The sequence below is a fragment of the Abrus precatorius genome, unplaced genomic scaffold (assembly GCF_003935025.1).
Source record: "Abrus precatorius isolate BTA unplaced genomic scaffold, Abrus_2018 Scaffold3, whole genome shotgun sequence".
Taxonomy (NCBI): Eukaryota; Viridiplantae; Streptophyta; class Magnoliopsida; order Fabales; family Fabaceae; genus Abrus; species Abrus precatorius.
In genome coordinates this window covers 2,423,668-2,448,614 of record NW_020874373.1, presented here as the reverse complement: position 1 = coordinate 2,448,614, position 24,947 = coordinate 2,423,668, and the positions used below count along the sequence as shown (strand labels likewise).

General features: G+C 31.9%; 3 protein-coding genes across 3 annotated transcripts; 1 reads left to right on the top strand and 2 right to left on the bottom strand.

The window, feature by feature from the left end:
• The first annotated feature begins 1,926 nt into the window (after positions 1-1,926).
• Positions 1,927-4,955, top strand: LOC113862674 (trihelix transcription factor PTL). Its single transcript, XM_027495790.1, has 2 exons — positions 1,927-2,462; positions 3,256-4,955. Exons 1-2 carry the CDS (start codon positions 1,972-1,974, stop codon positions 4,514-4,516), a joined length of 1,752 nt encoding a protein of 583 aa, XP_027351591.1. The 5' UTR covers positions 1,927-1,971; the 3' UTR covers positions 4,517-4,955.
• Positions 4,956-8,105: 3,150 nt separating this feature from the next.
• LOC113861111 (fructose-bisphosphate aldolase 6, cytosolic) lies at positions 8,106-10,884 on the bottom strand. Its single transcript, XM_027493730.1, has 3 exons — positions 10,768-10,884; positions 9,523-9,750; positions 8,106-9,301 (listed from the first exon to the last, which is right to left on the bottom strand). The coding sequence occupies exons 1-3, from the start codon at positions 10,793-10,795 to the stop codon at positions 8,481-8,483; spliced, it is 1,077 nt and encodes a 358-aa protein (XP_027349531.1). The 5' UTR covers positions 10,796-10,884; the 3' UTR covers positions 8,106-8,480.
• A 7,866-nt stretch (positions 10,885-18,750) lies between these two features.
• Positions 18,751-19,659, bottom strand: LOC113863866. The gene has a single exon (XM_027497625.1). It carries the CDS (start codon positions 19,657-19,659, stop codon positions 18,751-18,753), a length of 909 nt encoding a protein of 302 aa, XP_027353426.1.
• Between the last annotated feature and the right edge of the window lie 5,288 nt (positions 19,660-24,947).

Below are 24,947 nucleotides of genomic sequence, written 5' to 3'. Positions count from 1 at the left end.
ATTAAAAGATATGCATTTATTTTATTTTTTTAATAGCTAAAATTTATTATTTAAATTGTATTAGTATCATTCTCGTATTTAATAGCTAAAATTTATTAATTGTGAGAAAATTATGCGAGTTTTTTAATTTAATAACTATTAATTTTAATATAATTTAGCTAATAGTTAAAATATATTAATTTTAATTTTGACAGAAGACATATTAAATAAGAAGTTTTTTTAAGTGAGAATGAATGAATCAATTGTTAAATTTAGTATTTTTATCACAAATAGTCATATTAAAATACAAATATTATATTATCTTTTCAAATAATTGTGTTACATTGACCTACTTTTAATTTTAATCATCTATTGATAGTTGGACTAGAATTTATTTCTCCCATTACCTCATAAGAATGAATAACCTTTCTACTAAGCATGTCACCTCTTCTTAACACATACACACGCACAATTTACTCCACCTAATTGTTTTTTACATAAATAAAATTTATTAATTTTATTATTGAATTAATAATTCCAATCAAATAGTTTAAATGTGAAAAATTTTAAATATTTTAAAATGACTTAATATATTTTTATCAACTTTATTTTAACATAAGTATAATGTACTTTTAGAACATAATTAAATAATAGTTATAAGATTACGTAGTTATATTTAATTACCTAAATTTTAAGATGCACAATTATTAAATGGATAGTGACGAAATAAGATGGTAATTGAACTAAGAAGCGCACAAGCAATATAAAGAAGATAATAATTCGTTTCCTTTTATGATGAGATTATGCATCCGTAATTATTCCCCTCCTCTTGTAATGATTTCAATTTCAAAAAGCAAATTAATGTTCAAACTTCGAAAATTCCCATTCTCATATAACTTTCATCCTCGTCTAAATGATAGCCGTATAGTTGACTTCAACATGTTAATCACTTAGACATCATGGTAGAAATAGAATTCCACAGTTGATGTTGAAAATTCAGCTGTTCAACTTAATAGAGAACACGATGAGCACGATAGAAACACACGTGATTCCACACAACTCAGAGTTAGCTTCCCAGATAGTGCAATAGAGTTGGAAGAAAAATGACTATTTGGGAAATCGAGAAATGTTTGCGAATATATTAATGAGATTGAAATTACTGGATTTGGATGCATAAATAATTAACTGGCTGTTACTAATCTATATGTTAAAAAGTAAAAATTAAAAAAAATCGCAATCGTCTGGTATTATTAATAAGGAAACAAAGTGGAACCAAAATGAATATGGAAAGGTAGTAATTAAGTTAAAATAATTTAAGGTAAAACAGAAGGGAACACGTTAATTTTGGTGTATGGAATCATTACCAAAAGTCAAAAAGGTACCATCGGAGACACTATACACGCGTCAGCAAGACAAACTCGGCTGTCTTCCATTCGTCGTTTCACTTTAAGCCACGTGTCATGAAATCATTAGCTGACCAAACATCATAGTAAAAATAATATAATACTACAATATACTATAATAGTTTTCTATCTTTTTCTTCGGCTTAGGGCTTAGGCTTACTCCTCCCAAACACTCCAACCCCACCCCTCTCACTGTACTGAACAACGACACAGAAGGAAGCAGCATTGTTCTTGAAAAAGCGAAAGAGAGAGAGAGAGAGAAGAGATTCACATTATCACACTAACACTAACACTAAATCACTAATATTAAACAGCGAAAGAGAGATATAGAGGGAGAGTTAAATTGATCTCAATCTGAATATCTCTCGTAGTGTCGTACACCATACACCACACGCATACACTTGTACACAGACATGGGACCATTTCCCTGCGTTTAAAATTTGATCTTTTTCGTGGACGACAGGATCCGACTCTGCCGCTTAACTCTTCCCTCTCCACATCCTTCTCTTTCAACTTTCTTTTTCTCTCTCACTCTCTTCTTCTTCTTCTTCTTATTCCTCCCTCTCCTTTGTGACTTCAAAGCAGTCTCATGGAAATGGAGGATCAGCATCATCATCATCATCACCATCATCATGAACAGCAGCAACAGTATGGCATCACTGATCTGAGGCAACTAGTGAATGGACCAAGGTCTACCCATTTCCCCTCAATACCGCAGCAACCCACGGCGGAGCTCTTCCCCGCCGGCCACCCGAATCTTGCAGCCACACAACACTACGAGATGATGATGTTTGGTCGTCAAGTAGCTGACATAATGCCTCGTTGTCTTCATGACTTTGCCTCCAACGATTCGGCCACTAACACTAGCATCGCTGTTGCCACTCCTACCACCACCACTAGTGCTTCAACTCCTCCTCTTAGTTGCTTAGAGGCTGAGACCGCAGGTTGCATCGGCGGAGACGCCTCCACTGGAAGATGGCCCAGACAAGAGACTCTCACTCTTCTTGAGATCAGATCTCGTCTTGACTCTAAATTCAAAGAGGCTAATCAGAAGGGCCCGCTTTGGGATGAAGTTTCTAGGTACCAATTATTTCTATTTTTTTCTTCTTATTTGAACAGTGCTCACCTTCTTCTGTTTTCAACTTGTTTCTTTTTCCTTAACTCAAACATGTGAGAGTGATAAATGCTTGTTTGTTGTTTCGGTTTGTTAAAAAACAAAGAGTGGATAAAGACCATAATTCAATATTTGTGTAACTAGCTTCTTGACAGTTTCCTACTAAGATAACTGCACTTGGTTTTGGTTTGGTTGAGAAAACCGCGCTTTCTGGAAACTGATATAACTCATATAGCAGGATGCAATTTTGTTTTGTTGAGTTTCTTAATACTGGAAATGACTATACACATACACTGGTCGTCTCTCTACTCGATTTTCGATCATTGATCGCGTACTTCAAAGTGTTTTTAAGTTCATATACCAAGATTAGTACGGCTCTACCACTGTCCCCTTTTCCCTTTTTGAAATGTTGTACCCTTTTCAAGTGCAAGTGCCAGCATCCCCCTTTTTTTTTTTTTTTCAAAATTCATTCAACTTTCGGATGCTAGCTTTTGCACCTATGTTAATCCTAATTCTAACTCATGGAATGACATCAACCGCAGGCTCTTCCTTCAATAAATTATTTCTATACCAATTCGAATGGTCATTTGCTTAGTTGTATTTGCTAAAACTAGGCAGCAATATTAAAATGTGATCAGTGCATGACATTGCATACAATTTTTATTACGAACGTTCATATCATTCATGGCTCAGACTAGGGTTCCATCACCTACAATGAACTCAGTTCTTAGCCTTTTGTTGTTTGTGTTAATGTTCAAGGATCATGTCAGAAGAACATGGATATCAAAGGAGTGGTAAGAAGTGCAGGGAGAAGTTTGAGAACCTGTACAAATATTACAAAAAGACAAAGGAAGGAAAGGCAGGAAGACAGGATGGAAAGCATTACAGGTTCTTTCGTCAACTTGAAGCCTTGTATGGTGAAAACAGTAACCAAGCCTCAGTTCCAGAAACCAATTTCGTTAGCAGCAGCCTTCGTTTTCAAACAAGCAGTCACAACCCCTCTCAGACAAATCAAGAAATGTTTCAGTCTCAGAAGCATTGTGATAGCCTCAGCCTCACTAACTCCACAGAATTGGACACGTCATCTTCTGATGACAATGATCATAATAGCATTGGGGGACACAAAGACAATGACTCCGTGGAGAAGAGGAGAAAGAGGGTGAGTGGAAGAAGCTGGAAGGTGAAGATAAAAGACTTCATTGACACACAGATGAGGAAGCTGGTGGAGAAGCAAGAGGAATGGTTGGACAAACTCACAAAGACACTGGAACAGAAGGAAAAGGAGAGGGTGTTAAGAGAAGAAGAGTGGAGGAGACAAGAGGCTGCAAGGTTGGAGAGGGAACACAAATTTTGGGCTAAAGAGAGAGCATGGATTGAAGCCAGGGATGCTGCTTTAATGGAGGCTTTGCAAAAATTAACAGGAAGTGAGATAAAGAGTACTCAATCTCCTGAGGGTCTAATGGTAACTGGAATTCAAAGCCACAATGAAAACCAGAATGAAGATGGAAGTGAAATACTAAATAGCACTGCTAGAGGTGTTGAAAGCTGGCCAGAATCTGAGGTTACAAGGCTTCTACAGTTGAGGGCTGAGATGGAGGCAAGGTTTGTGCAAAGTGGGTGTTCGGAAGAGGTTATGTGGGAGGAAGTAGCAACCAAAATGTCTTGTTTTGGCTACGAAAGGAGTGCTTTGATGTTCAAAGAGAAATGGGAAAGTGTCAACAACTACTCAAAGAATGCTAAGGATGGAAACAAGAAGCGCAAAGAAAACTCAAGAACCTGTTTTTATTTCGATAACAGTGACCAGTCTTCTCTATATAACCAAGGAGGTGCCTATTGTGATATCAATGATCAAAGGCAAGAGACTGGAAGGCTGCAAACAAATGATGGTTCTTCACCTTCGAATTCTAATGTTGGAAATGCAGTTGCGGGTGATAACTGCTTTCCCTTCTTCATGGCCGAGGGGGGAAATTTGTGGGAGAACTACAGCTTAAAGGTTAATAAAGCAAACCAAAACCAGTGATGAGAGTGAAATAAAGTTGACTCTTATGAGGCACGAAAATTTCACAGCCTTTTATTGCGATGATCTCACATTATGTAAGCAAGAGCTAACTGAGGGTTTTATGTATAGAGACTGATGATGATAATTAAGGTGGTCAATCTTATTATATTTATGGGAATCAAGGTGAAAAATAATGTGTTCAAGTCACGTACGTAAGTTTAATGAGGGAGACTTTGGCAAATATTACTGAATTGTTGGGGTATGAGTATGACACTAATTCACCAGGTGAGTTTCTCGTGGTAGATTTCTTTTATGTGAGCTAATGGAATTTGCAATTGTATCACTTAATTCATATGCTGCATCTTCAATGATGTTTATATCACTGATTGGTCATTGTCTTTCTTCTTCCTTCCTCACCCATCTTTGCATCTTTTTGTGTAATTTTGGGATATTTAGCAGTACGGACCTTTTGTGTTTGTGTTCTGAAGGCTGTAATTAAGGTAGCAATTTATTTGGTTTTATTTATTTATTGGCCAATATTTTCATGAACGGGAAGAGAATGATTTATTAATGAATATTGTTTAAGCATTGGACATTGTATTTACAAGTATTATTTGTACATATGCAGATAAATACTGGATCATTACTATGACTAATTAGTGGCAACTCTTCGGGGTGTGTTTTTCGTTTTTCTTTTTTCTTTTTTCTTTTTTATCTTTTATCTTTTACTTTATTTTTTAATTCAATAAACATTAACTCGGTAGTCTAGTTTAATTTAACTAGCCATGTTACGGAAAATAAGTAGGAAATTGGAGTTGTTATTGAACTAGTATATGGTGCATTGCAGCCTTGCGTGCGTACAATCGTTGCAGACACATTAAACTAAAAGTGTTGCCAATTTTTAATTACTTAAAGAAAGTTCTCATGTTTGTGTAATTGAACGGTTGCAGCAATAAACATGCATTGGACCCCAAAAAAAGGCATTTCAGAAGACAATGTTTTGTCTTTTTCGCCTACTTAATTAACCAGAATGAGCTTAGCCTAAACTTAAACCATAATTCGATTCCACCCTTACTCTCAAGTCACAACGTGGTGGCTGGTTGCAAATGAAGTTTTCTATTTACACGAACAAAAAGTTATAACTCGGGGTTAAAGGGGAAAATGGATAGAGAAAAGTGCAACTAACGAGAATATATACATACATTCCAACTTCTTCTAGTAGAACATCTTTGTACTGTTTAGCTTGATAGGTCACTAACATGACCATACTATTGGCTGGTTTGTACAGAAAGATCAATAAATGTTATCCAGCAAAGTAAATGCACGAGAATTCTCAAGCAATACAGTTCCCAGTTCCTTAATTATTATTTTTTTATCAGATTCCCAATTCAATTGTGTGGTCCTAGTTGGTTGTGTGATATAGAACAATAAAGAAGCAAAATCGTCGGAAGTAGCTCATTTGGCTTAATTACCTCCTTTGTGGCCACTTTTTATGGTTGCATGTAGAAAACAAGGATATATAATAAATCGACATAAAATCCAGTTCTAAGCCCGATAAGGTTCCCTTTGAGCATGCTTAATCGTTTATATATATATATATATACCTTAACCACATCATTTACGGATTAAAGAAGCTTGTGATGCTATACATGTAATAAATAATACAGACAAAAACAAGGAGGTTTGTTTATACTTGTGATTTGAAAGGTGATTTTTGGCGAGTTTCCTTGGAATAGTGATGAATAACCTGTGTAGTGTGTACCCTACCTTGACAGATACGTGAGCTTGTGAGTTTTGACCTCTTACATACAAAGATCAAAACCCTACCTTGCGTGTCCTTGCGTATGCCATGGAAACGTGAATCAACCATTAAATACATTATAAAGTCACGAAAGCGAAATACCCCACATCCCAAAACAAAATATTTATTTATTTTTTGAAAATGAAGATATTGCAGTAACATGACAGAGCGCCTTTTCTGTGCAGTCTAATATTTTCTTGCATTTTAAGGCTGTTGTGTGTGGTACTGGCACTACTATCGCTACTACAGATTCAGATACATACATTACATACATACACATATTTTATATATATATATATATATATTAGTGATGCATCTTACACTTCTGGACAGACAGTATCCGTACCTGGGAAAGAGAAAAGAAGTTTCCTGCTAAAGGGAACCAAACACAAGGCGTCGGGGAGACATATTGGCAGTCATTATCGTCACACACACCCAAATCTTTCGTTGCACCCTCATCAGCTTTTTACTCTCCCTCTTTTCCTTCATTGCCTTGTCTTGACGCTTATTAGAGGCAGTTAAGTAATTAGCAGTCAAAGGAAGCCAAAATCACGTCACGTGTGCAATAATGGAAAGATGAGATGAAATTAAAGTATGTGTAACAATGTGCTTTTTCTCTGATGCCCCTGACGTGACTACTTAGTCAGATGCACCCTGCAGTTCAAGTACTTGAAGAAAAATAAAAATAAATTAATTATGTACCATAGAATGAATCCATGTAGAAAATTCGCTTTTAATTAATTTGTGCTGTAAAAGGCAACCATTATTCATCTCAACCGTGTTAAAAATGCGCAATCAGGTTCTGACTTCTGAGGGTAGCGCGAGGGAAAGTGCTATTGTTGTCTACATAAAGGGTTATTAGTATAGGCTAGGCCAAAAATAACTACCCTATCGTAGCCACTACAATAACTCTTAGCCTCAAGACACTACCACTTTCCCATTTGCCTTTTTTCCCTTTAATAGAGGTGAAGAAAAAGGGGTGCACAATTAAGTTTTAGTAGTAGGGATCTTACTCGATCAAAGTCAGCTTCACTAGGCTCAGATTTGACTAGAGATGAAAGCCCCTTTGTTTTGTTACATTTTTTGTCGACCTGCTTTGTGTTAGAAAGCCCAACAATTGAGGGTGAAGTGAAAGAATACTATGATAGTACCACTCAGTTTTTGGGCCCAACCTGCGATCGATAAAACAATTAAGTCCAACACCTACACTACATTGAATCTTTGACCCAACACAAAGGTATTGTTTGTTGCACAACGTAATGGTTGAAAGATTTATGGACCGTACCCTAAAAAATGGATTTATAGACCGTTGACCATGGCCCCAAAGCAAAAAAGTAAAGGTTAGAGGTTTTGTTTATACGTCCATGACTATACTCTATAGGACTGAAAGCAGGAAAGTCTGTGAGAATTCGTTACAGACATGATTCACGTGAAAGAGATTCCCATTGTTGCTATTTTAATTTTAAGAAAAAGATGAACTAGCTTTCGGCAAGACGCAACAAAACCATCATCCACCAATATTAGAACACTTAAAATATTAATAATTACAAGCCATTTCGTCCTGAAAAATGCTCGCTTACTCTTGATTAATTTATCAGTTTATTCCATCAAAAGTTTAATCTTTGAACGGAGAGACTAAGATATTAGAAATTTAAACTTGAAAAGGCAAATTAAGAAGATGTACGTGCATCATACCAAATTAGTATCTAAGTGGAAGAGTATAACCAAGAAAATCGTTGTGGTCACTCCGGATATCTTGGATCTTACGGTCATAACAAAATAATTTCTATAGTCAAAAAGATTTATCGGCTACAAAACCATAATTTTACTCCATCGAAAAACAATTGAAATTCGAAACGGATAATTGCGAAGGTAAAGCTCTTAACCAACGCCTATGCTGCCCAGCAAAATGCTTTTTAACATACAAATTGCATTGAAACATGGAATGACACCACTCCATAATACAGCAAAACTCAATCAGAGAAAACAAAACAATAACACGGCGGGGGCAACAAAACCAAGCCAATTTAGCTTGATGCTCTTATTCCTTAATCCATAATACTCCTATTAACCCTATGAAAGAACAGAAAGCAAAACAGTCGAGTCTAACTCTATGAAAGAACATGAAAATGTTGGTGCCAAATGTTCAAAAAGTCTCTCAAAATGAAGCAAACACCTCGTTGCTTAGTATTTGTAGTCCTTGACATGGAGAGACTCAGAGGCACCCTCAGCAAGGGTTGCATCACCTTTGTAGGTTCCAAGGGTTGCTTGTGAGTTCGCCGTGCACCTAGTGATGAATGCGTCCTGGGCGTTCTTGATGTTTTCTTCCTTGCCAGCCCATGCCTTAAGAGTACTCTGCTGAAGAGCCCTTCCAAAAGAGAAAGAAAGAGACCATGGCTTCTTTCCTTGGAACTTGTTCATGGCATTGAGGTTGAGGGTTGCTTCCTCCTCACTCTGCCCACCAGACAAGAAGACTATGGCAGGAACGGCAGCAGGAACAGTTCGCTGCAAAGCTCTAACTGTGTATTCAGCAATCACCTCCGGGGCAACCTTTGGAGACTGTGAACCGGGGGTCACCATGTTGGGCTTCAACAAAGTACCCTCAAGCAGAACATGATGATCATTTAAAGCTTTGTAGCATGCAGCAAGAACACGCTCAGTCACCTCAGCACATTTGTTAATGTCATGTGATCCATCCACCAGGATCTCTGGCTCCACGATAGGAACCAGGCCATTCTCCTGGCATATGACAGCATAACGAGCTAGACCGTAGGCATTTTCGTGGATAGCCAGCTCAGATGGTTCATTTGGGCCGATCTTGAGCACAGCACGCCATTTAGCAAATCGGGCACCGGCTTCATAGTACTTCAGGCAACGCTGGCCAAGGCCATCCAAACCTTGAGTAGTGGTTTCCCCATTAGTTCCAGCAAGATCTACAGTACCCTTGTCAACCTTGATACCAGGAAGAACTCCACCTTCCTTCAACAACTCTACGAAGGGTTTTCCTGCAATTAAGTGCAGCAAAAGTAGTTCAGAAACCAATAATAACTCAAAATTATGGCAGGGTGTGGATGAAAATTGAAGCAAAGTAAAAGTTAAGAAAACTATTACAACAAATGATTATATAATAAAGGTGAGAATAAGATATTTGTTTATTACCCATGATAAGATACTTAGCATGGACTGTAATCTATCATTTAAATATCATAAAACTGAGCATCAATACCTGCAGCCGTGCTTTGATATAGGGTTTCCTCAAACAAGATCACACCACTGAGGCACTTAAAAGCACCAGGTGTGGTGAATAGAAGTTCACGAAGAGCACGCCTATTTGCTTCAACATTCTCAACATTAATGCTAGCCAAACGCTTGCCAATTGTCCCGGTTGACTCATCAGCAGCAAGGATACCCTTCCCTGGGCTGCCAATGTAAGCAGCATTGGCAATGAGTTCATCTGCAATTCATGCATATTCATTAGAACAATAATCCCACTTCAATTTGAAATGAATAAACAAGGAGGCAAAATAAGCAACCCCTGGCAGTTACTTCCCTTCCTAAACAAAGATAAAATGACAACTTATTCAAACAATTGAACTGACTTAAGAGAGTTTGATCGGAACTACAGACAGACAAATTGAACAATATTTTATGAATTCAAAATTATTGATTTGTATTGCTTCAAGGCGGGAGGGATCTAGAGGGGGGCCAGTTTCCTCCTCAATTTTTTTAAAAATTATTCAGGCAAACTTTAATTTTATACACACAGACACACGTGTGATATATAAATTTGTCATCTCGTAATTTTCTAATACCGCCAAAATTTTCAACAGGCAACAGTATTCCTGCTTTCAGTATCATTTTTTTCAGAGATTCATGCAACTTCATCACTCAGATAGTAGATCTTACTTTTACACCAGCAAGCCCAAAAAGATCTAACTGTTATTTAAAAAAACAGATAATCTGGTCTATTCAGTTTTACATAGAAAATCTCAACCAAAGGACATGATGTCCATTCAAAGTCACGAACGAACAAAAACACCGAAGCATCAAGGGAGATACAAGCATAAAAAATATTAAATCTACAAGTGCTTCATTTTTCAACCAGAACACAAAATCATGGACAAAGTTTAATCTTTTCGATTAATAAAAACCCTCAAACACAGATCCGAACATAGATCTAAAAGAGTAAACTCACTTTGCCATCTTGGGTCACCAAAGTATGACGCAGAGCAAAAAAATTGACAAAAGAACCATCCAAGTTAGAAAAGATAAATTTTTTACAGCGGAATCAGCACACCCAAATGAGAAAACCACAAGCTTAGCAAATCAGCATAATTATTCAATCACAAACAACCCAGACAAAACAAAAACAACAGGGGGGAGACATCGACGACAAATCGAGAAACCTTTGAGACATATATGACAAAAGACTAAACGCAGAGGCTATGATTAATGAAACAAAAGGAGGCACCTTGGTATTTGCTCTTGAAGGAAGACATGGTGGCTTAAGTGTGAGAGAAGAATACGAGGGTTTGGTTTGTTTGACAAAGTGAGAAGACTGAAGAAAGAGGGATTTTAAAAAGCAAGTGTCAAATGTGAAAAGTTGGGTGACTATTTATTACCGTAAGATATGGTGGCGTGGAAAGAGGGGGTAGGTGCGTTACAATGTCCGTGTTCTCTTTTCACTTTTAATGTTTTTATAATTCAATACTTTTATTTCTAAATTATTATAATTTTATATTTTTGTTAATTTCTTTCATTTAAAACTTGAATTTTCGTTAAACTAAAAATAATTTTAAGATAAAGTTGAGATAAAACATATTTTAAAAGATTTATAAGTTAAAATTTGGAATTATTTTATAGATTAAGAGTTGAAAGAAGTGAAAATCAAGGACTCTGAATATTGGGGAACTTAGATATTTTAATTGAAAATTTTTAAGAAAAATGTTTAAAATAAATTACGCGGTTTGATTTATATAAATTTTGAGAAAAAATTAAAAATTAAAAATTTTAATTAGACAAATAAAAGGAGTTCATTTTAACAATAAAAATTAAACAGAAAAATAAATAAATATTTGATTTAAACATCAAAATAGTGCACTATCAAGCAATGGATAAAAGTAATATTAAAATTTATTATTGTTTAACTTCAATTAAATAAGAAGATAATTATTGCTTTTGCGATCATTTTTTTTTTATCTAACTCGTTTTAACAAATCCCAGTTCAAAAACAATGAGGTGAACGGTGAACTCATTTATCATCTTTAAGATTCCTAATGAAACTTAAAAAATAAAATAAAAAGAGATTCGTAACTAACTCTCAAGAATAAATTTTAAGATAATAAAAGATAAAACAAAGATTCTTATTCTTTTAAAGAAATTGTTTTTTAATTTGATAAAATGTTTTTTTTATTAAAATATGAAATAAAACATTCAAAAAGGCCAGATGCTTATTCTTTTTTTGTGGATTTAACCAATGTTCTCCCAAGTGAGAAATCACACAACCTTTTTAGGACCTGGATTTAAAATCATTGATCATGTTAGATTTTTTTTTTTTCAACTAAAATATTTATTCAGTGTATATTTGAATTATATTTTTAAAAATATTTAAATTATTATTTATATATAATTCTCAAATATTTATATAAAAAATGTTGTATTTGAATTCAAATAAAATGTAATTAAAAATTAATTAATTTTTTAATTATTTAAAATAATTATTTTAAAATTAAATAAAAATAAAAATAAAAATAAAATTACTTGTAAATTTAATTTTCATTAAAAATGAATAATTATGAAAAATAAGATATGAAATATAAATTTAAATACAAATAATTTATCAATTTTAATTATTATTTCTAAAATCTTGCATGTTTTAAAAACAGTTTCCTATATTAAAAAAAACTTAATATTATAATTTACTTTTCACCAGTATTTTTTTTAAAAAGGAATAAATATATCTTTTTTAATAAAAATCATACTATAATTTCTAAAAGTAATTCAATCTATAAAAACTGAATTGTGATCAAATGCTTATTCATTCAAAAAGGAACAGAAAGTAAATTATAAAATTCAACTTTGTGTTTGTATTGTAATTTATTTGTTTTGGTATATGTATAAATTTTGTTTTTGAATTTTTTTATCTAATTGATTTTTTCTAATTTAAAATTGTATAGATTTATTTTTCTAATCTGAATCATTCAAAATCGCAATTTTTTCTACTTAAAATAATAATAAATTGAATTCATTAAATTAGTTTAAACTTTTTTTTAAATACATCAATTCAAGCATCAAATTTCAGTTAAAAATATAAAAAAAAAATCAAAATTGTAATTATTCAGGCCCTAATCTCACATCTTTTTTTTTTTACTTTTAAATTTTTTACTGTGTTTTTTTTACTTTTAAACATTTAAAATTTTATTGTATGATAAATTTATCTAAAATAGCTCAAATATTTAAAAACCAATAAAATCAGAATTTTAAGAAAAATAAAAAAATAACAAATTAAACTTTTGCCTGTGATTTGAAAAATATATCCAACATGTTAGCCAACACTTTTACTTCCACCTCTTTTGTAGGTAATTTAATTTTGTCCTTTGATGGAAGCTTCTAAAACCCAAAATATCTCTCTACCCTTCATTTTCATTACATCATCACCACCGTCCTTCACTCTATTTCACCAAATGCTGGAGGATGCTATCAGTGTCTTGGATCACTGCATAAGTTTGCTTGGTTTTCTTTTCCATTTAGGAGTTGAGTTGTAGAGCTAATTGATATCCTATTTTGATCAAGAAATAGAGCTAATCGAATACAGAAATGTGAAATTATTCGGAAGGCTTTTATTATTAACAATGCATTTATTAATTTGGAAGGCTTTTATTTGGAGTCGAAAAAATTAAGATAAATAATATCTCGTTCCAAGTTGAAAAACAACATAATTAATTGACATTGATAATGTTACGTGCGAGTCATTGCTTGAAAAAGTGTATACATTCTGTACCTAATAATGTCTGTTTATCCTTCACCACATGCAGAGACAGATGACCCATAATTTTGCGTAAATAAAGGGCGAGTTTTCTACAAATTTCCTAGCTAAATCAAGTAGATATACAGCCTAATTTTTCTCTAATCAACCCCTCGACTATAATTAAACCAATCATTAATATATTATTCGTGTAAATCCCCACAAAACTAAATAAAAAGGACGTTTTCAGAGTGTGACTCAAAAGTTAGGCTAGCTGAGGTCGTTCTTATTTGTACTAATTTGGGCCCCAGAAAACTCAGCATGAACACATGTCCTAACTTATGAAGCCAATTTCGGCAATAAAAATTGTACAGAAAAGACATGCGCGAATGGAGGCTTTTATTGATTCATGAAAAGTTGAAAACCCCCACGAGACTGATGGGGATTAGGAGCAGTCAAATATAAAAATGTCCACTGGATGAAATAAGAAAACAAAAACTAAATCAAAAAGGAAAAAGAAAATGGCCATTCGAAATGCTGTGGAGGGGTTTGGTGTGGAGTTTGACATTCAATTGAATTTATTACTACTAAACCCAGAGAGTGACATGTATAGCCCAACGCATGTGTGTTAGGTTTGGGTTTGGACTTTTTTTAAGTTAAAAGGAAGTAGGACCTTACTTTCTATCTGCCTGCAATTGCAGTTCACCATTTCTCGTGGTTGCCCTCGTGACTCTCTCCCCACTTGTCTTTTTTCTCCTGCTTTTTGGTATTTTTCACTTCCAAGTTTTAAATTTGGACAAAAGGTATATGCAAAAACAGTAAAAAATGGAATATATAAAGTAAAAATAAAATTAAAACATTCTTCTGTTTTAAAATATAAATATTTAAAAGAGGTTTAGGAAAAAAGTCACCTTTCATAGTTTCATCTTATCAACACAACCCAAAAAGGTAAATGCCAAAATCACGAGGCCCTGGCAGTTATGGCATAGTGAAGCATTAAGCATGGTGATCCTCACGTCACAATTAACTTACTCAGGCCAGAGTCTAAAAACTGATCAAGTCATCAAGATATAGCATTCTCAAATAAACTTACAATTATACTATAATTAGGAAATTATAATTAGTTTGTAATTGCTTACACTTAATTAGGATTGTTTAGTAGTTAGTTGGATTTCAACTGGTATATATATAAAGACTACGTAAACTCAAACATTCTTGCATATTTAATCAAATTCATTTTACGATTTACTTCAATTCTTCTTCTTATTATTACATCATGTTTCTTAACACTTATAATTTGATTAGATTTACCCAACAATGATACCATTTATTTCGTATATGATGTAAGTATTCCAAAGTGGCATGAACTGGAGCATTGGAGCATTGGACAGGGTGATGATGGTGACTCCATATTATTTAATCGCTTTATGACTTCTTATTTGTTGATTAACGACGGTTTTTTCTTTATTCCTTATTGAGTTTGGCGTTAATAACAGAGTATAATAAAAGCAGCTTGTCTTACGAGAACACAAGAGGTGAGGTGGGGCTAATTTACGCCAATAGTTGTACATATTTAAATTAAATAAAATTATGATTTGACTATGATCCAGAGAGATTATAATTTTAGTCATTTTAATTTAGATCGCGAATAATTTGGTCTCTTAATTGTTTTTAATTGATGATTTTTTAAAATAAATATTTTGTATTGTTGTCATTTTGTTTTACCTAAAACTCCCCTACGTACTGATCTTATTTTTATATTCAAATAGTTAGGTATTTATGATAAAGTAAAGATATAAACTAATTTAAAAACATTAAATTTTATAAATTTAACGAAATATTGCTAAAACTTGAAGGAATAAGTATGAGGAAATTTTAGTCTTTTATGAAAATATAACATTAATTTTTCGGAATGATTTTAAACAATTAAAAGTGGTAATTTTTTATTAAAAAAACATTACTTCAATAACAAAAGTGTTATATTTTTATTTTGTGGGAACATTTTATTAAAGTTTAAGGTCAAATACTATGGAATGTCTTCAAATTTAAAGAGATAAAAATTAACATTCGCTCACAAATTGACTAAAGAGAAATTTCACATGATAGGAATTAAACATAGGATCTCTAGTTAAATAGACTGACTCTGTACATCTCCATAAAATAGAATCTTATATTACTTTGTCAACTCTTAAAGTTAGAAATTATTATTTTGTATATTTAAAATTGATCTTAAAAATTAATGTTATAAAATCATCTTTTATTTAAGAAATGATTTGATATTTTGACTTACTGGTTTTTGAATTAAAAAGTTTAAATGAAAAAAGTAGTGGAAGAAATAAATTATTACGGTTAAAATATGGAAGAGTTAAATTCACATAAAAATTATACATAAACTGTAATAATGAAATTAAAATATCATTAAACACAATTTTAAGCAACTTTTACAAAAGGAAAAAAATAAATTAAGCAGCTGCACTTTTAGTTTTTATTAAATATTTTATTTTAAACTAAATCTCTCAACCTCGTTTTGGTCAGTTTGTTTAGTGTGAAATAAACAAAAGCTTGTACTATTATATGTTTAACTTTAATTTATAATGACAAAATTTACCTTATTTTTCACTTTTTCTACGTAGCATTTATATAATATGAAAATATTTACTTCTGTCAATTATTATCATTATTTCAATATGCCAAGATGGTGCTAATCTAAATTTTAGGTGTAAAAAGTAAGTACCCATGTAGACTTTATTTCTTGTCTAAGAGTTAGTTTATTGAGATATTTAGATGAAGACCAATTGGGCCATCGTTTAAATTTTCCGGGGGCAGGCTTTCCACTAGGCCTTCAGAATCTTAGGCATTATTTTTTTTTTATAGTAAACGGGGCCAAAGGCCCATTTAGGCATTACTTTAATGATACTAAAATTACGTATCAATATTAGGACTTATCATATATTAGCTTCAACTGATTTTAAGAAGAAAAAAAACTTTACTCAACCTTATGATTATTATTATTTTTCATTCAATTGTCCTAATTTTAAATTAAATCGGACTTAATTCAAAGAGCTAAAAAGAACTTTTGTAATATTATATCCCGTTTTATTAGGTCATCAATAATTTGTTTGCTCTTACTGTAATTTATTCTGTAAGTGTATTAAAAATATATATTTTCTCACCCTTTTTCTATCCATTCTTACTAAAACTTGTTATTCAATATAAAATATTTACAGTAAAACAAAGTAAAAACAAGGGATAGAAATTTCAAATAAAAGAAAACATAATTTTTTTCTAAAACAATAAGACATAATTTAGACAACAAAGTCGTGAAAAATAATTTGGCCTAATAATTTTATAATCATCAATATATAAAAGAGTGATATGGTAATTTTATAAAAAAAATAATATGTATAATTTGAATTAAATCAAATAATTTTTAAAATTAAATTTGATATAATAATATAGTAGAGAAATTAAAATTTTAATCATTTTTTAATTCGATTTTCAGCTTTTCAATTAAGTTTGTACGATTTCTATTACATTAGACTAATTACGAAGGCCTCTAATTAGTAATTACTGTAATATTTGAGGACAAAAAAGTAGGATATTGTTGGGTTATATGAATAATTATTTAATTGAAAAAAGACAATACCCACTGTCAGTAGACTATGGATAGCTTTTAAAAGCCCAATGAAGAGTCGATAGTGTTAAGATAACAGCAGGCCTTGTAACGTAGTGCGGCAAAAGCGGGATTTGCTGATCCCGACATTCAGATTGCCCTGTTCGGCCTTTTTTTTTTTCTTTTTTCTCTACAAACTTTCCAACTATTAAATAAATGATTTTTTTAACTTATATTAGGGATATATAATAAAATATAATAAATTTAATGTGTTAATAATATTAAATATTATAATTTTTAATAAACATGTATTTTTTTTCTTAATATGTGTTATTAAATTTATATGTTAAAAAATTGTAAATAAAAAATATTAAATATATTTTGTGCTTTCAAGATAATAAATAATGAAACTTTTATTTAATACATGTTTTATAAAATATTTGAAAGATAAGCTAGAAGATATACCTACTTGTGAAATTAATATACACTTGAGCCAAAGCAAAAGTAGAGCCAACAAATAAAATACCGCAAAAGATATTTAAATGCCATTCAATAATTTAAAAAAAACGGAAGGAAATTTTAAAAAGAAATGTAATTTTTAAAAAATTAATAATTACATATTTTTTATTATAATAATTTAATAATTAATATATTAAATTTATATTTATTTATTATTTTGATTTAATTTTAGAATTTTTTCATAAAATTTGAGATAAATTAACTTGATAAAAAAGTAAAAAAAAAAAAATTATACAAGAGTGAAAGAAATGCATTGTGACTATTAAATCTTATTATGAATAATTAAAATTAAAATATAAAATTTATGTAATTTGTTTAAAAATAATTATATAATTTTTTGAATCTTATAGTCACAACCATCTATGATTAGTTATATAATCCAAATTTATGTCTTTATTTTCTTATAAAAAACGTTACTCTCACCAGATACATCTTTGATCTCAATATAAAATAAATAAATAAATATATATATATATAATATTGAGATCATTAAAAAAAAAAAAAACGAAGTCTCAAAAGTAAACTAATAGAGAATGAGTTTAGTTTGTTCGATTTAATTTCTAAGTAATTTTGGTTCATATATCATATTATTTTAATTAATTTTGTCAACTTCACTTTAAATTAAATATAAACATGTGAAAATAAGAAGTTTTTTATTTAAAAAATATATTTATTATATTAAAATTAAAAGTGAAATAAATATTTATATTTTTAATAAAACTTCAGAATTATGATCTCATAAATATTATGGAGCGTTGAATTTGGCGTCATTATATTTATAATCGACTTTTAATTCAAAATAAATAATAAAGATACTTTTAACACGAAAATAAAAGCATATTAAATGGCAATAATTGTTTAAACCTTTTAGAAAAATAAATTCCTAACATTATAGAAGCAGGTCCTTGGTGTATATTCAACTAATTAAGGAGCAAGGAGTCCCAAAAGCAAACATTAGGATAAATATATAACCCATTGAGATTGAAATGAGCTTTGTCTTGTACGAATTCATATTAGAACTCCACTTTTGCCACCTCAACTCAAGAACCCCACGCCCATGTCCAAACGTCCAACCATCCCCATTGATTAACAATAACGTACAAAGTCATTTAAATCGCCCAACACTGTTTTGTGTTAAAAAATTACTTTAACAATTCAACTAATTAATAATCTGTAAACTTTTCATCTATTCCCTCAGTTCGAACATACATAACCGGTACATGCCCAACAGATCATGGACACATTAAGAAGAAGAAGAAGAAAAAGAAAAATCTAAGCAGTTGTCAGTTTTTTCATTCTTAGAAAACCCATTTGAATTAAAAGAAAAAAAAAAAGATTGAGAACCAAAAAAGGTTGAATTAGTCAGAATTCTTACAGGCACATATCAACAAAGAGAACCCAATTCTGTCCTGTTCCTTGTGATTCTGCAAAGTTTTCTCCTCCAACCATAGCCTACTATCTAAGCCACTCCTTGTTCTGAACATGAACACTGCAGAAGCAGAATTTGGATTGAAAAGCCAATCATGAACGTCCCACATCATATCCACAACCAAACCATCAACAAAAATTGTTTGGTTCCCACGAAAATTCCACCGCAACCTCTTAACCTGGAACATCGTTTTCTTGTCCACACACACAGACAAAACATGACTCTTTGACCCTTCTTCTTCCGCACCACACTTTATCACTATGTCATGTGCAATCCCATTCTCAGAAAATTTTGCCTTCGTTGCATAAACAGCAGTGCCAGAAAATCTCTCACTCCTTGAAACCATTGAGAATTTCGCTTCCTTCACGTCCAAGTTCAACGATTGATCTTCACTTTCGGTTCTATCACCGAGGCGCAGGCCTAATTCAGAATCCACCAAAACGACGACGTAAAACCCACCAACTGGTTCTGGGCCTTCCTCGTATCTCGCATCAGAGAGATCCCACAGGACTTGGATTTCAAAGTTGTGGGATTTGAACGTTTGGTTGCCTTTGATCTTTCTCATCAATTGCCTTGCATTGAATTTAGAAGGGGAATGTCCGGAATTTGTGATGGTTATGGTGAAGCCTTGACCCATGAGTTTCTTGGTCCATGTTAGTGTGATGAAGAGTACTCGTTGTAGCGTTGAGATCAAGTTGACTTTGTACATGCATGTGACTGAATCTCTGGAAGAATGGTTCAACTTTGGACAGAGAAAAGCCTGGTTTGAAGGCCTTGAACAATATGAATCAGACACTCTAATGGCATGTTCGTTGTAACAAGATGCTATACCTCTCATTATATAAAGGGTTCTCTCTTCACCAATAAACCGACATGAAAATGAAAAGGATTAGAACAATTTTGTGATACGTGATCGGCAGTTACTGTTGTGCTTGGATTTGATGATGGAAGAAAGAGTTAGCTAGCTAGCTCCGTGTGAGAGAGAGACAGAGAGATGAAGGTGACAAAAAGACAAGGGCACTTCCCCTTTCTGGGATTTTCCATGTGTGAAGTGTCCTTTCTGTTCTCTGGCATACCTGTGGAGAGGAACATAAGTAAAGACAAGATATAATGGAAGAAAACGAAATGCATGCCACTCGGTTCTACATTGAATAACTTTTTTCATTAATTCTAACCTTCAAATTAATTAATTGAAAATTACTTGCGGATCAAAACTCTAAACAAATCACTAAAGACCGTGTCTTAAATATGGCACACGCTTCTCTTGCCACCACTCAATGTAATTAAACTATAATTTATTATAGTTTGACCCTATTTGTATATGTAATTTTGTAACAATAATTTTGTCAAGTTAAACTATGGATTTGATGGCAAATATATTATAAAGTCGTGAGGCATTGAATGGTATGCAATTTTAGGCTAGTGGGTTTGTGGGAAAAGCAAGATGTTGTTGTAGGGGGAAGGAGGGTATTTTTCATTTGCTTGATACCTGGTTGTGTGTTGACATGTGGGTTGGGATGAGTATGACAGAAACAGTAACAAGATAACGAGGCTGACGGGGAAATGGTGACGAAAATGCAAGGATGAGAGTGATAGTTGGACCCACGAATTAAAGCCAGGCTTGGGATTCACCTACTTGGACTCGAGACAAATATCATTTAAGTTTCGCTTTAACCTTGTTTTTTAGTTTTCGTGTTTCTTATTGCTATAAGTTACACAAACTTATCCTTTCCGTTTATAAAAATAGAGACAAAGGAAACCGTGGTTGGATACCCAAATTAAACTTTTCACATCCTCGTTTTCATAGTGCTAATTAAAAAGGATCTTTTCAGTTACGTGGGAAGCACAAATTCAACTTGTTAGCTAAGGGAACTTTAAAGGTCTAATTTAAGTAAACGTGCTTTCAGTTTTCTTTCGCTAGTTCTTTCCATCAACCAAGTTTTCAGTTTAAGTTCTCCAGTTACGTTGTGGATGAATAGGCAATTTAGTGGTGTGTTGGATAAAAATAAAAAGTCGCTTAGGATTGGAGTTTGATAATATATTTCATGTCAATGGACCAAATGAAAATGAAAAGAAATTTAATGTCTCGGGATGCATCTGATTGCAACCACCATTGACAGCCTATAAAGAGAAAGCGAACAGTAAACAAATCCAATTCAAAACCATGATGGATAGATAAATATATTATATCAATCATTTTTATCAACCGTTTTAACATCTTAAGTATCATTTTTTATTAAAATAGTATTTATTATGTTAGAGATACAAAAGTATAATAAATACTCTTCTTAATAAAAACTTACTGTTTCTTAATGTTTAAATTGGATTATAAAAATTAAATAACAAAACCAAAACTAAATTAGCAAACACAACACAACATTAGAGCGAGCCTGCAACTTGTTTGTTAATTAACACGATTCAAAGGGAGATTTAGGAACTTCACATGGCTCTAAATTGATGACACAGATTAATTAGTAAAAACACGATATTGATGACATAAAGAAAAGATGGTGGGAGAAAAGAAGGACCCCACGGGGAACATAGAGAAAAAGAAATTATTCACTCGGTGCTATATACAGATAATTTACTTATTTAAAGTAACAGTAGTAATTTTAGGTGACTTAGCTTCGTGGCCACGAAAAGTTACATGAACTCCCATTGATTTGAGTCACACATGAACGCGATTATGCAGCCCTAGTTGTTTACTGAGAAATTGAACTGACCATAATAATTTTTGTTACTTTTGTTGGCAGGGAAATCATTCAGATTTCAGACAACCAATTGAAAGATGAAACATCTCACATTGGTACACACCCAATATCATCCTTATTGCTGAGGGAACCACACAAAGTCACAAATGAAAGGTGCCGTTGGTTTTGTATTTATTTATTAATTTTACATGAGAATGTGTCGCATAGGCTAAATAAAAAATCACTGTTCTCCCGGCCCAGCAAAGAATTATTCTAGACAACATCTTGCAACATTATAAGGGAAGTTACTTAATTGTTCCCATTTAGTGGATACATACATTATATCATACATCACAATATAGTACCCAATAGAGAAAAACACAGTACAAGAGGAAAATGATGATTGAGGAATGAGAATTTGCATTAATAAAGAGTAACCTACTCTGCCTTGTCAGTTAAACTCAAAAAGACATGCTAGCTGGTAGCGTTAAATTTGGAGCATCAACACCAAATATCCACTATAGGTAATAAAAGGCGGCTAGTAAGAGTGAGGTGTTTATTATACTTCTAAGTTGATTCGGAAAGGGATTGTACGTGAACATGCCTGCAGAAGCATAATGATCACTATATATCTCATTTTGAGCTTAATACAGTGGTTACAACTTCCAAACTAACAACAATGCAAGTACATTTCATAAAGTATACGCAGGAGGGGCAACCCCACTAACATAGTTCATGGCAAGTGGGGACCATAAATGAAAATAGGAACAAAGTTATAAAATATAACAATGTATGGTGAAAAATGATAATACTTTAATTGAACTCTTCTGGGTCAGCCCCCTGGAAATCCACGCGCATTTAAATTCCCCACCACAACCCTTTGCAGTTATTTTATTTTATAATTATTTATACAATATTAATTTTGTTAACTTTAATTTTTTTTAAGACTCGTATTATAAATCTTTATAAATATAGTGAATTTTTTAATAAATTTTTTTGTCACTTTTAATTATTTAACTCAGAATTGAAGTTAACAATTTCTAGATATTATATATTAACCTATGTAAATTAAGAGTAGCTAAAACAGTAAACAAACTTAAAGCCTATACAGTTGAATGTATTTTTACTTTGTAAGGATTGGAAATCATTGCAAAATGCTTGTGGCAAATATCCGAAAAGATTTTTTTTTTCTAATCTAAATCTCTTCACACATACACGAAGATGCATTTTACCAAATAGTAATATTAATAATTAAGAAGAGATAATATAATATACAACTATATATGCAACACACTGTAAATACACAAACATATAGCAAGACACCAAGACAAGCCTTTTAGTTTTTTTAAGAAAAATGAGTTAGTGATGTGGGGTTAACCTTTTCTTCCTATTATGGTCGTATACATAAATAAAGATGCATTTTGCACCAAATACTAACTTTAATAAGGTGATAAAATACACAAGTGTACAACACAATGTAAAGTATGATTAAGCATGTTGCGCTGGATACAAATGGAAAGAATATTCATTTCTTTATAGTATACTTGCAAGTTTGCTTCCCCCCAATGGAAGAAGGTGATGGGAGAGCATTTATTCTGTAGACAACGTGTAAGTTTTATTGCTTCACGAGATGATATGCGGAGATATGTCTTCAAATAGGAGTAATACCAAACAAAATATACAAGGCACCAAGATTCCACTATTCCAGCAGCCAGCTCAAACCACCCTGCACAGACACACACACAGATAAGTTTTAAATAACAAAAACTACCAGTTTTGAGAGGGAAATTAACCGTTAAAATAAGTCGAAATTTAAGATAACGTATTCATTTGTAAGAAATTATGATAATAGGTACGACTATCATTATATATATTAGTTAATATATTAAATTTAAAATAAAGATAAGACTATACTTATAAAGTAATATTATTTTTGTTATTTTTTATTTGTTGCTTATGAAAAAAATTGTCTCTGTTTATTTGTTATTTTAAAGTATAAAAAAAGCATGACTGATAAATTTTTTAATTAGGCCCTAAGATGTGAAATGTAAAAAATAACATACTAAGAAATTACAAATAATTTTAAATAAGTTGAAAGTATGGGTATTACTTGGTCTGCCTCTTCCCTATGTATACTGTTTGCCATATTAGAATAAAGTGAAAAATACATTATACGCAAACAATAATTTAAACTTGCTCATCAATGACAAATTTTGGAGACTGATAGTACAGTACTTTCAAGTTTATAAATCGATTATTTCACTAGTTTATTGATATTAAAAGTTTACATTATATGGCGTTATTACGTTGAAAGTAAATTTAGTTGAAATTGTTTTGTTTGTTATACGTTTTATAAATTATATATATATATATATATAATTAATAAGTAGGAAAGAAAATATTGTGTATTCCAGGAAAGAGATTTTGATAAAGTGACGGGTCATTGTTTTAGTTAGAATTAAAAAGAAATAGCAAATGATAATTTCAACCCAACTAACATAGGTTGTATAATAGTGACTGTTGTTATGTTAATTAATACGAATTCATGTTGGGTTCACACCAATCCATTTAATATATATTTAATAAGTTACCAGAACCAATTACCGATCAATTTATCAGTTTACTAGTTCAATTGACTAGTTTTGTCCCGTTCTAAATTAACTATGGTTAAAAATTTTATTTGGCTGTAATTGCCTAAAGATGACGAAAACACACGCCATATCATTTGTTTTGTTTTTTTCCAAAGATTTATTCAATCAGATAAATAGCACTTCTTTTAGCCTTAAAAGAAACGGAGCTACTTATATCGAAGATCTCTCTAATTTGTGCGAGAACAAGACATTGAGCTACGTTTTTGTTTAAGCAAATTTAAATCACAATGGTTCTACTCTGAATGTGCGGTGGAGGACTAGTTCTATGAAATCCACAAAATGAGAAGAGTGTGGTAATGGGAAGACCAGATTTAACATTAAGCTTATAAAAAAAATGAATTTTAATCTGTAAAAGGTATAGGATCATTTTTAAAAGTAATTGGTAAATAACTTACAAAATATTATTTTTAAAACATAATTCGCTCTCAATAATTAAAGTCTAAAAAATTATAATTTTATTTTAAAATTTAACTTTCAAATCACTTAAATATACATTTAAAAGATTAATTTTAAAATAATAATAATGAACACTGCAATTAGAAATATAAATGGCACAAAAAGTAAGGTCCGGTTTTACAATAGACGAAATGGTCCACAAGGCCCATTCTACTGATTGTCCAGTGGGACAAATAGCCCAACTTATCCAGCCAGCGATAGTTTGGTTTTTGTTTAACACATATGCGCAAGCCCAAAACCTGAGATAAATCATAATATTACTTTCTTGATTATATGCACTAGTTAAGGAAGGGAACATTTGAACTTGATTTTACACCGTTGATTGAGTC